General features: G+C 40.3%; 1 protein-coding gene across 3 annotated transcripts in view; it reads right to left on the reverse strand.

Moving 5' to 3' along the window:
* LOC137312844 (epithelial splicing regulatory protein 1-like) overlaps positions 1-13,449 on the reverse strand; it is a 76,915-nt gene that overhangs the window by 29,643 nt on the left and 33,823 nt on the right. For 2 of the 3 annotated variants that reach the window (XM_067979247.1, XM_067979244.1), the window contains exons 12-13: positions 12,406-12,604; positions 6,404-6,578 (exon numbers count right to left, since the gene is read on the reverse strand). In XM_067979247.1, the coding sequence (XP_067835348.1) occupies positions 6,404-6,578; positions 12,406-12,604 (374 nt within the window). The remainder of the gene's footprint in view (positions 1-6,403; positions 6,579-12,405; positions 12,605-13,449) is intronic. The other variant, XM_067979246.1, reaches the window with a different exon arrangement.

Below are 13,449 nucleotides of genomic sequence, written 5' to 3' on the forward strand. Positions count from 1 at the left end.
TCAGTCAGGAAGAATTAACTGGTTGCTTTCTTCATGGTATCGCTGCAGCATGGTGTGCTAATTTAATAGGTGTGTCACAGTAAGTTACTTATATAATGTAGTGAGCCTTTGGTTTAGCGGTAGCATTCCCGTCTCCAAAGATGCAGGCAGGGTTTGAACCTTGCTTCATAAAGTCCAAGCGAGTGAAAACTGGGGTGCCGGCTCTGAATTCTAGATTGTATAAATGCAGAGATTAGACAAGCGTGTAACAAAGGCATAGTGGTCTTAATGGGGGACTTTAACCTTCATATAGATTGGGAAAAGCAGACTAGCAACTGTGAGAAAGGTAATGAATTTCTTGTGTGTGTCCGGGATAGTTTTCTACAGCAGTATGTCCTAGAGGCAACAAGGGGGCAAGCCATACTAGATTTAGTAATGAGTAATGAACCAGATTTAGTTAACGGCTTAACTGTGCGCAAACATCTATCCAAAAGTGATCATAACATGATCGAGTTCAATGTAGTGTTTGAAAGGGAAAAAAGTGAATCAGCTGCTAAGATTCTAGACTTGGGTAAGGCCGACTTCAATGGGATGAGACAGAGACTGTCCACAGTAAACTGGGCAAATCTGTTAATGGGTAAAACGACTGATGATCAGTGGGAAATGTTTAAAGAAACATTTGATGAGATACAGAACCGAATTATACCAGAGGGGCAAGAACTCTACTTGCCAAAAAAAACAGCCATGGACAACTAAAGAGGTAAGGGACAGTATAAGACATAAGGAAAGGGCATACAAAAAGGCAAAAGATGGCACAGATCCTGGCGAATGGGAAAGATACAAAGATCAACAAAGGGTCACAAAACAGATAGTAAGAGCTACAAAAAGAGCGTATGAAAAGAAATTTGCAAGGGATATCAAAACCAATACGAAGAACTTTTATAGTTATATTAGGAAGAAGAGGGTGGTCAGGAGCAGTGTTGGCCCCTTAAAAACTGAAAGTGGGGATATTGTCATTGACAATGGGGAAATGGCAGACATGTAGAACGATTACTTTGCGTCAGTATTTACAGAAGAAAAAGAGGATAGCATGCTGGAAATCCCAAGAAAACTAATATTAAATCGGGGACAGGGACTCAATAAAATTAACATAAGTAAAGCAACAGTAATGAAGAAAATAATAGCACTAAAGAGTGACAAATCCCCAGGACCAGATGGTTTCCAGCCCAGGGTTTTAAAGGAAGTAGGTGAGCACATTGCAGATGCCCTAACTATAATCTTTCAAAGTTCTCCAGATTCAGGAACTATCCCTCTGGTTTGGAAAATTGCACATGTCACTCCACTTTTTAAGAAAGGAGAGAGAGAGAGAAACCGGGGAATTATAGACCAGTTAGCCTAACATCTGTTGTGGGGAAAATGCAGGAGTCTATAATTAAGGATAGGGTGACTGAACACCTCGAGAATTTTCAGTTAATCAGAGAAAGCCAGCATGGATTTGTGAAACGTAGGTCGTACCTGACAAACCTGATTGAATTTTTTGAAGAGGTGACTAAAGAAGTGGACAGGGGAATGTCAATGGATGTTATTTATATGGACTTCCAGTAGGCATTTGATAAGGTCCCGCATAAGAGACTGTTAGCTAAGATAGAAGCCCATGAAATCGAAGGAAAAGTACGGACTTGGTTAGGAAGTTGGCTGAGCGAAAGGCGACAGAGAGTAGGGATAATGGGTAGGTACTCACATTGGCAGGATGTGACTAGTGGAGTCCCGCAGGGATCTGTCTTGGGGCCTCATTATTCACAATATTTATTAACAACTTAGATGAAGGCATAGAAAGTCATATCTAAGTTTGCTGATGACACAAAGATTGGTGGCATTGTAAGCAGTGTAGATGAAAACATAAAATTACAAAGCGATATTGATAGATTAGGTGAATGGGCAAAACTGTGGCAAATGGAATTCAATGTAGACAAATATGAAGTCATCCACTTTGGATCAAAAAAGGATAGAACAGGTTACTTTCTAAATGGTAAAGAGTTAAAAACAGTGGATGTCCAAAGGGACTCAGGGGTTCAGGTACATAGATCATTGAAGGGTCATGAACAGGTGCAGAAAATAATCAAGAAGGCTAATGGAATGCTGGCCTTTATAATCTAGAGGACTAGAGTACAAGGGGGCAGAAGTTATGCTGCAGCTATACAAAACTCTGGTTAGACCGCACCTGAAGTACTGTGAGCAGTTCTGGGCACCGCACCTTCGGAAGGACATATTGGCCTTGGAGGGAGTGCAGCGTAAGTTTACTAGAATGATACCCGGACTTCAAGGGTTAAGTTACGAGGAGAGATTACACAAATTGGGGTTGTATTAGAGTCATAGAGTCATAGAAGTTTACAACATGGAAACAGGCCCTTCGGCCCAACATGTCCATGTCGCCCTTCTCTGGAGTTTCAAAGGTTATGGGGTGATCTGATCGAAGTTTATAAGATATTAAGGGGAACAGATAGGGTGGATAGAGAGAAACTATTTCCGCTGGTTGGGGATTCTAGGAGTAGGGGGCACAGTCTAAAAATTAGAGCCAGACCTTTCAGGAGCAAGATTAGAAAACATTTCTACACACAAAGGGTTGTAGAAGTTTGGAACTCTCTTCTGCAAACGGCAATTGATACTAGCTCAATTGCTAAATTTAAATGTGAGATAGATAGCTTTTTGGCAACCAAAGGTATTAAGGGATATGGGCCAAAGGCAGGTATACGGAGTTAGATCACAGATCAGCCATGATCTTATCAAATGGCGGAGCAGGCACGAGGGGCTGAATGGCCTATTCCTGTTCCTATGTTCACGGTTGACATCCAGTGGAATACTCACATCTGGCGAGTGTGGGTGGTCCCCCTCACTGTATGGGTTTTGGGGAGCCCATAAAACTCTCCTGCCTTATAGGACTAACTACCCTATCGGCTGGTATAAAAAGATGATTACTACCATGGAAGGAGTGTTCACATCGCAGCCTGTCAGACTATTAATCAGTCTGCGAATCCTTCTACTATTTTACACTATTCTCCAAGAGAAGAGTATGAAGCTACGAAAGCAACTTGTGTAATAAACTTGCCCCAAAACAATTGATTTTAAAGAGATATATATATATATATAATATTGTCCTAGGGGCTGTTGAAGTAGCCATTCACCCCTGGGATGTGGTTTCAAATCCATCCCAGACTGATTAGAGGACTCTGTCATTCTTTGACTGATGAAAGAGACCTACATCCAATGAATGTGGGTAGTCTCAATCTAGTCCATAGTGGGCATAGGCATGCAGCACAAAACTTCCTAATTGGACAGTAATTGACACTCACCCACGAGACTACAAGATAGCTGAAGTGGAATTGCCACACTGGTGCAGCACAGGATGCATTGCTGAGGTAGGCACTGAGGCACATTGTCAACACAGAGAAGAACAAGCTTTACTGTGCATCTAACCATGGCCTATCTGACCCAACAATGCTTGATGTTAAGACTGGGACTCAAAATAGAAAGTGTTTCATTCACCAGCATCTCTCATCTTCATTATGACAAAATTCACCAAAAAAACCCTCAAGTTTGCACCTTTGTAGGCCTGTGTTTTAATGTGTTAAACAAATTGAAATAGAGAGCTGAATCTAAATAGTTTCTTGTTGATAAACATTTGTAAATAACAATCAAAACTTGTAATCAAAGGTTTTTTTTTAAAACGTAGAATTTTGTGCTCATCAAGTTGTGGGACACAAGTACTGTGGAATAGAACATTTCGCATTTATTGCACCCAGTGTCAACATCAAGCATCCTCAGGTTAGGCATAATATGGGTTGGATCCAGAGTAAAATGTCCCTCTACATCAATAACAAAGTACTGTAATTCAAACCTCAGGATCACGATGAGGCAGGAGTTCTCAGTATAGCTGCAAGCTGTTGCATCCTACAGTAATGAGGGAGTCTGACACACAATTTTCAAAGCTACAGATTCTGTGATTGCCCTATCAGAAAAAGTAGAGGAAGCAGAATTCATAATAGCTAAGGGAAGGGGATAAATATTTGGAAAAACAAGAGAAGGGAATGGGTCTAAGGAATTGCTCTTTCAAAAGAGCCAGCACAAGTGCGATGGGCTGAATAGCCTCCTTCTGTGATGTAAAATCTCTATAATTCTTTGGTCCAACTTATACTTGGCAGACAGCTCCTGTTTAAATTTTGAGTGGTGCATTATTCAAAATCCAGGATGTCCTGGTAGCCCTTTTCCAGGATATGAAAGGAGACAATTTTGTTTGAATAAAGGTCAGTTGAAGTTGCAGTTGGAATTAGAAGGTTCTCTTGAAGTCAATTGGCAATTGAAAAATTTCCAAAAAGCAACCAAGAAGCAGAAGTAACATATATTCTTGAAAAATAAGGGAATACTGTGTGTATTTTTTTTAAAATAGAAAAAAATTGGATTAACCCATAGATTGGCGATATTATTTTGTCTATCAAGGACTGAAATAAAAGATTTGTCGACTCTTACGCAACTGTTAAGTTATTAACTTGTTCATTATTTGTGTAATAAATTTGTTGCATATTTTAAACATTAAAGATTAAGTCTACTGTGAAAGACAGAAAGTGAAATCCTCTGGAGATGCAAAATAATCCAATACCTAATACCAAGTTTGTTTCCTGGACACATTACCAAAACCTTTCAGAGATTTCAAGGATAGACACTCCGGGATGTTTCGACAGTTGGGACCCACCCAGGAGAGTAATCTGAAATATGACAGCTGAAATAATCTAGGATAAGAAGGTTTTAAGAGACTCAAAAACATATTTATTCTTTAAAAAATTTAGTCAATTGGACTCAGCAACCCTGGCCTTGGGAAGAGAAAAATCAACCAGGGTTTCTATTACTAATCACTATCTAGTTACCCCTGCTAGAAAGTGAGCACAGATATCAGGTGAGGACAGGATCAGGGTTGGCTGATAGCCCTATAGTCATAGTCAAGGCTCATATATGTGAAGAATGAACAGTTGAGTGGGGTACCACAGGGCTGCCACATGTGTAGAATCATAACCCAGAACTTACTGTGGGAGATAATTGTGGGAATTTGTTTTTTGACATGATTGCTCGAGGGGCTGAATGGCCTACTCCTGTTCCTTTGGAGTTCCTGAACTTGATGTGAGGTAGCTGAACTAATATACATGGTTTGAAAAGGCAAAAATCACTAAAATCCCCATCCTCCCCAACTCATTGACTTTCTCTAATTATGTCAATGCAACTGTCTTATACCCCATTTACATTGTGGATTTACTTTCATTGAAATCTGTTTTGCAATACGACCCAGTTCCATTTGTGCCATTAATACTGTGGGCTGGATCTGGCAACACCAAAACAACTGATTTGCACACGCGCAGTTGCTCAAAAGTCATGCTCGCGGCTTTCCAATTCTGGTTTCAAGTGTTGGGGAAGGTCCATATTCAACAGCAATGTGAAAATGGCATTGATGGCCTGTTTAGGTGTGCTGGGAACTCAACTTTCCAGGGCCAGAATAAAGCAACAGGCAGTGTCTTGGGATAGCTATTTACCTTGAAGTCCTGTCAGTTTTCCCCACTGATCCCACAAGCATTTACCAACTAAACAAAAATTATTTAGAAGTTAACAGAGATGGAAAGAAAAAGAACAAAACATATTAAAGCTATTCACATTTTTTTGTTTTTAAAAGAGTGTCGCCACTATAAGATTTCCTCTTCAAAGAGGTTCTTGTTTAAATTTTGCTGGATAAGTGCTGGGTCGGCTATGTAAAAGGAATGAAAGAAAGAACTTGCATTTATCTGGCACCTTTCATGACCTCAGGGCGTCCCAAAGCACATTACAGCCAATGAAGTACTTTTGAAGTGTAGTCACTGTTGTAATGTATGAAACACGGCAGCCAATTTGCACACAGCAAGCTCCCACAAACAGCAATGAAATAAATGTCCAGATCATCTGTTTTAGGTGTTGACTGAGGGATAAATATTGGCCAAGACACCAGGAACACTCCCCTGCTCTTCTTTGAGTATTTCTGAGAGATTTTTTTACATCCACCTGAGAGGGCAGAAGGGACCTCATTTTAACATCTCATCCAAAACACGGCACCTCCAAAAGTGTAGCACTCCCTCAGTACTGCACTGAAATGCCAGTCTAGATTATTTGCTCAAGTCTCGAGTGTGGCTTGAACCCATGTACTGCTGACTCAGAGCTGAGAGTGCTACCACTGAGCCAAACTGACAACTAATACGGATGGACTTACACAAGGTTGTGACATCGAAGCAGCACATATTTCTTCTCATGTAGTCTCTCAATAGGCATCCAACAGCACACAATTAAATGACCAGTATTCATTTGACATCATACCCTTTGTTATTACCACAAGCTTCTCAAATCAAATTCTTACCTTGGGTAGTATGCAGAATAGTTCATGTAGAACTGGGCACCAGCTGGATAGTATGTTGCTGAAGGCTGCAGAGCACGGGGACTGAGGAATACAGGTTGCTGATAGAGAGCTGCAGTTTCGGCTGAAAGAACGGTTGCCTGTGTTGGAAATGTAGTGTATGTTGAAGGCGATAAGCCTAGATAGGAAAACAAAGAGAAATCATAATGTCTGTTCATATATAAAGAGGTGCACTGTGGAAGTACCCAACTTCTAGGAGGTCTCCTTGTCTTAAATATATATTTATCTAACCCTCTGAGTATCAAAGGAGCAATTATTTTTGTGTTTTCCAATTTTCTCCCCCCACCTCCCACTTAATTGGAGGCAGTAACTGGTAGGGTCTATAAGCAGCAACAACTTCTGGTCCTTTGCCTAAATGGTTATTCTTTATGCATGAGCCTAGATTTAAAATTTTCATCCTTGTGCTCAAATCCCTCCATGGCCTCACCCCTCTCTTTCTCTGTAATCTCCTCCAGTCCTACAACACCACCACCCCCCACCAACCCCGAGAATCCTGTGTTCCTCTAATTCTGGACTCCTGTGCATCCCCGATTTCCTTCACCCTACCATTAGCAGCCATGCCTTCAGCTGCCTAGGCACCAACCTCCGGAAATCCCTCCCTGCACCTCTCCGCCTTTTCTACCTCTCTCTCATCCTTTAAGACGCTCCTTAAAACCGACGTCTTATCAAGCTTTTTGTCACCTGTTCTAATATCCTTATGTGGTTTGGTGACAAATTTTGTCTGATAATGCTCCTGTGAAGCACCTTGGGATATTTACTGCATTAAAGGCACTATATAAGTGCAAGTTTTTGTTGTTGTTGTAGGCAGTGGATGTGGATGGCCTATTTGTGCAAAGACGACATCGTGGCTGAGCCCAATCCTGTCGTCATCTGACATCCCTCACTTGCATATTCTCATAAGGAGATCACTGGAAGGCAATCAGGAGCAGGAACATTTCCCTTCCCTAACTAAGGGGCACTGAGGCAATTTTGATTGCTCAGTTAGCAATTCACCACCAGGGCAGCAAAGGCCGAGGATTGAACCTAAAATCTTTTGGAATTAAATGACTCAGTCCAACAATAGGTGGACCCTTTATCCTGAGAAAACAGACTTTTTCAACTCTTTTAGTTTACTTTGAGTGCACTATGGTTAATAAATCTTTCGTCCTGTAGATTGCTTACATTTTACATTATCTTTTAAAGTGTACATTTTCTTACAATATCACAGAATAAGTGAATCTAATTTCTGTGGTACTGCACATTTTTCTAATTCTGTTTTCTAACACTCAGTCTTACAAACTTACACATTTGAAGAATTTTCAGTATACTTTGAAAGCCTTAATGCACGTTTAGCACTCAAAGAGTTACACTGTCTGTTTAGTGGTCACTAGTGAGTGAGCAAATACAAACAGCTAAACTCAAAGCTCTAGATCAATCATTTTCAGGGATATGGAGCCCAGTCTAGTGAAACTCATGTAAGGTGTGTTCTAGGCATTGTGTTGCTGCATGAAGGTAACACATTTCAGTACTTGTTTAACATTTTCTATATACAACATGCCAAAATTATGTAAAGCCAATCAACCCTCTGGAGACTGTCATGTCATTCTGCACCACGTCCAAAGGAAACATCATATTGAGACAGTTCACAAGTGTGTGTGAATTAAACCACAGAATCATAGAAATCTACGGCACAGGAGACTGCCATTTGGCCCACCTTGTCTGTGCCAGCCAATAGAAAGCTGGGTTCTTTCTCTTCAGAATTTTGTCATCAGCGTTACAACACCACAAGCAGTGGCAGAAGACAGCAAGTGCTTTGTAACAAATGCTTATTTCCAGTTGATTTCTCCTCTCCCCCATACCTGCTGCAATGGCTAACTGTACACCTTTACTGCTGCCCAAGTTGAAATCAACTAACTCAGCATAGACCAAGGATCAAACATGGGACATCCCGTGGCTCAGAACGACATGGGTATTTTGATCCACTAAGCTATTTGGGCATCTTTCGGTGGTATTAATTGTTAACTGTTTTTCATCCATATACCAGATATATGGAATTTCCAAGATGCTTGTTGACTCAACAACAACAACAACTACTTGAATTTCTATAGCACTGTCAGTGAAGTAAACATCCCGAGGTACTTCACAGAGAAGTGAGAAATAATGGGTGCTATGCTGAAGGAGAGATTAGGAGAGGTAACCAAAGGCTGGTCAAAGAGCTGGGTTTTAAAGGAGGGTCTTAAAGGGGGATAGGGAAGTAGAGAGGCAGAGGGGTTATAGGGAGGAAATTGTAGAGCATTGGGCCAAGATAGCTGAAGGTATAGTACAGTGAAGGGAGGGGGGAATGCACAAGATGCTGGAGTCATAGGAATGGAGAGTTTAAGGCTGGAGGAGGTTACAGAGTTCGGGATCAGTGAAGCCAAGGAGGAATTTAAACACAAGGATGAGAATTTTAAATTTGAGACATTGGAGAACAGGGAGCCAATGTACACAAGTGATGGACAAGCAGGATTTGATACGGAATAGGAAACGGGTAGCAGAGTTTAGAATGAACTGAAGTTTATAGACAGTGGAGGACGAGAGGTCAGCCAGTAATTGGAGTAATTGAGTCTGGAGGTGACAAAGGCACGCATGAGGGTTTCAGTGACAGGCTGGCCGAGGGAGGGGAGGAGGCGGGCAATATTATGGAGGTAGACGTAGGCAGTATTTTTGATTGAGGGGACGTGGGGTCAGAAGCTCAATTTGAGATTGAACAGAACGGCAAGGTTGCAAACAGTCCAGTTGAGCTCAAGGCAAGGGAAGTGGTTGGAGTCTTAGTGACGGGGACTAAGGGCAATGGTCTTTGTAATGTTTAGCTGGAGAAAGTTATGGTTCATCCAAATCTGGATGCCAGAAAAGCAGTCTGAAAGCTCAGAGGCAGTGGAGAGGTCTAGAGAGTTGGTGGAGAAATAGAAAATGACTTCATGTCTGCAGATAATGTCACCAAGGGGAAGCGCATCGATGAGGAAGAGGAGTAGGCCAAGGATGGTTCCTTGGGGATTCTGAAGGTGAAGGCGTGGGAAGGGAAGCCATTGTTAGAAAGGTTCTGATTGGATAGGTAAGAGTAAAACTAAGTTAGGGCAATCCCACTGAGCTGGACAATGGAGTAGAGGTATTGGAGGAGGATACTGTGATCAACTGTGTTGAAAAATGCAACGAGGTCGAGGAGAAGGAGGGCTAATTTACGACAGAACGAGTCACAGAGAATGTGATTCATGACTTTGGTTGGGGTGGTTTCTGCTTTGTGGGAGGGTCAGAAACCTGTTTGAAGGATTTCAAACTAGTTAACAAAAGTAGGTTAGAATAACATCCTTTTCTATTCACCAACTAGTTTTAATTCAGTTGGTTTAGAAACCAACATTATCAATCTCATGTGAACAGAGGAAGAGATTTCTTTAACAGTGGTAATTTCATGGAGTGAATTTAATTGCTGAAATCACATACATGAGATTCTTGAACAGTCCTGCAATGCTGGTAGGCCCACTGTGAGGGATACTGTCTCTCCCACACATCCCAATTACACCAACCCCCACAACAAAACATTCACAGACATTCATAGAGACATTCACGCTATTGCATTAACAGCTGCACAGCCTATCGCTCACCACATTATGCATTACCTCTGAAAATTACCCTGGTTTCAAAAGGGGAATTGCAAAAGCCCAACAAGAAATAAAAGTAAGATATAAAAGTAAAGCTATAGGCCTCCCATGGGATTAAGACACTGGTGTCTGTAAACTTAAATAAGACTAGTTAATTTGAAAGTTATACTTTAATATAGTTGTTACAAATCTTACCAAGAAAATTTAAATCTTAGGAAAATGAAAATTTCCATTTAATTAGAATAGCCATTTTTGTATGAGATTGCTGAATAAAAATAATCAAGACAATTATAGGAGAGTAGTTTGTTACAATAAGATCCTCAGTCCTAATTTTATATTCACTATTAACCTCTGGTAGTAGGGTGCTATTAGCAATTCTTTAGTATTTTAAGTTTGAATATTTTAAGAACATTCATTTGTACTTCTGGCATGTTGCTACTCCATTGTTCCCATTTTAGTACTTGGTGCTGAAGAGTTATAATCCGTTGCAGCAGAAATAAGACTAACATCATTTCCTCCTGTATTTCATATGTAAAAACATTCATTAACAAAATAAATAAGGAACTATTACCACAAAGGACAAAAGGTATGAAACCTGTTTTTTCCCCCCTTTTCTGGCTGCATTTGGTGATGTCACACTTTTTATGCCACTGTTTAATCTTAAAAGCAGCATCTAGAAACTGGGTAGCTCAGTTCGTTAGAGCATTGTCCTTACACCTCTGGGATCTGGATTCAAATCCAGCATAAACTAATGGTATGAATGTCCCATGTGAAATGAGTTTGGGTGGTTTCAACACAGTCTTAGTAGGTCCACAACACAAAACTACCTGTATGTGGCCTATACTACACTTGCACTGTGAATGCTATACTGAATGTCAAAAGTGAAGAGAAAATACTACATACTCCAGCACTGACATCTCTCATAAAATTTGAAAAATGAAAGTGATTAGCAGCCTGAGGCCCTTACAACAGCTGTCATAAAGTAAAAGACACTAGCTGGAAAATATTACTACTTCTGTCCCCTCAGAATGCAGCAGAAATAATGATCTAGGCTTGTGCCAGTATACAAAAAAATGGGCTCTGCTCCTTTACTATGATAATTTATGGGTTCTAGACCCAATGATTAATGAGCAATTATGCACTATTCTATAATGGATGGGTGTGTGCATTACCTTGTCAGTTTAATTGTACTATGTTTAAATATAATTAACTCCTCTTCAGGGCCAGCAGGATTTTCCAACAAAACTTGTTCTTAAAGGTGCACTGTCCTCTAGTAAAAGTATGTTGCAATGTCATTAGTATAATAAATGAATGATTGCATAATTGTGCACTCTATGGTGAGATAGGCTTAGTTACTTTCCTAGGCTGGATATGGAGCCCACCTCAAAAAAAACCTCAGATATAGCCCAATTTACCATCCGAAAAGCAGATAGCTCCTGTTGGTCAAATCATGGTGTCATATGAATTGAAAGACACAGAAACATGTGCAGCTTCTTCATTCACTGTCTTAATCTATAACTGCTGGAGGGAGCTTTATGGAGAACGAAGAGGTAGGGGAAGAAAATGGCCAAGTTAAAAATAGATAGAGGGAGGTGTCTTCTTGAATTCTGAGTACAATTGTGTTTGCAAACTATACCTTTCCCCCACTTCCTCTTAAGGCACTAACTCATACTCACCAGCTACCTTCCAGTACTTCCCCAAATGGCCATTCATCATGTATGAATCTAGCAGGTTAAGGCACTGTCCTTCAATCTCCGGGGCCTATTATTATCCTCTCTAGCCCAGGGCACAGAGCACCCAACTATCACCCTGGCTGAGATCAGTTACATCAGCACAGACCAAGGATCAAATCAGAGACCGTCTGGTCAATGTGACTGTTGCACACTGGTCTTTTCTTTATCTGAAAGCATCTGTTTCTATTCAGCATTCTGCATTGTTGTCAGTTTTCTCCATCACATTTTTTTTTCACGTATGCGGCTATTAATTTAAATAAGATTATTTAGTGAATCATCATAACTTTAATGATTGTATTTGAATGCATTAACAGTAAGGGCATTTATTCTGTTTTTTAACACTGCTTTTATCAATTAAAAAATCTTATGTCTAATTCCATGGATGGCCTATAATATCAATAATGTTTTCTGAAATACAGCCAACCACAACCAAAGACGCAATAAAACCAGTACAAGCTAGTCCACTAATAACCTCAGACGACAGAACTTGGTACCAAACTTTCTGAATCAGAGAACCAGGAATATAAAGAGTCAAAAAGCTCCAGCACCTACCAGCGTGCAGCGTAGAGCACCATCAAGAGCCAAGCAAACTTACATGGTAACTTACATGGCGGTGGGGACAAGCCATTTCGATTTAAAGTGCCACCCATTAATACATAATTCATTTCGTCAGCTGAACACTGGAATACTTCAACATATCTGTCCTTCATTGTTCTTTTGTGACACTTCTGAGAAGTCAGGAATGCTCGGTCTGATGATTTCATCTGGATAAAGGCATCACCTGAAGGACGGCCCTAAAATAGGTAATTGTGCACAGGCCATCATTAATAAAGAAGATAGAAGAAAGTCTTGCATTTACATAGCGCCTTTTATGACCTCAGGACATCCCAAAGTGCTTTACAGCCAATGAAGTACCACTGCACAGCAAGGTTTCTGTTACTGTACAAATTCATTTGCTATATTTAGCATTTCACAGAAAATAATCCCCTCTTCAGTGTGTTTTATTAACACATCAGAAAAACTGAAGAAATTTGATAAACACACAGGGCTATTTTCCAATATGTTCTTTGCCCAATTTCTGCTAGGCAGAAAAGTAAAGTTTTGTGGAAATTGTTCTTCCGGCCAATTATTGTCCATCTGTATTTTCTAACTAAGGTTTATTTGAGTGGGATATATTTTCCAGAGTGTCTAAAACGCACGAATTAAGCAATTTTAAGGGTGCTTGCGCAATTAAATGCAGACAAAATGCAATTTTTCAACATGTCTTCAGGTCTCCACTAGGTGTGGAATTAAGACTCAATACCAGAATTCCTACTCTTGACTGGAATCCAGGTGACTCCGAGTGGAATGTGTGTAGGAAGGAAGAGTGGGCAAGATAACAGAGGGCTGGCATGGCCTATGGAACTGTACAGTGGTATGAGTCAACATTTTCAGGGAAAGAGGGAAGAAAACATTGAAAACAAAACAAAAAAAAAGAAATTAACCCATCAAACGTGTCTCTTCAAACAATTTGTGCTATTGTGAATTCTCTCAATTTATCTAACCTCCGTAAGTGAATAAACACAGGTAATACTTCCAAGAAGATAAAACCCTATGATATTTCTCTCTGCCCATTGAAGGTAATAAAGTAGGACTCCAT

This window comes from Heptranchias perlo, chromosome 3 (genome assembly GCF_035084215.1).
Source record: "Heptranchias perlo isolate sHepPer1 chromosome 3, sHepPer1.hap1, whole genome shotgun sequence".
NCBI lineage: Eukaryota > Metazoa > Chordata > Chondrichthyes > Hexanchiformes > Hexanchidae > Heptranchias > Heptranchias perlo.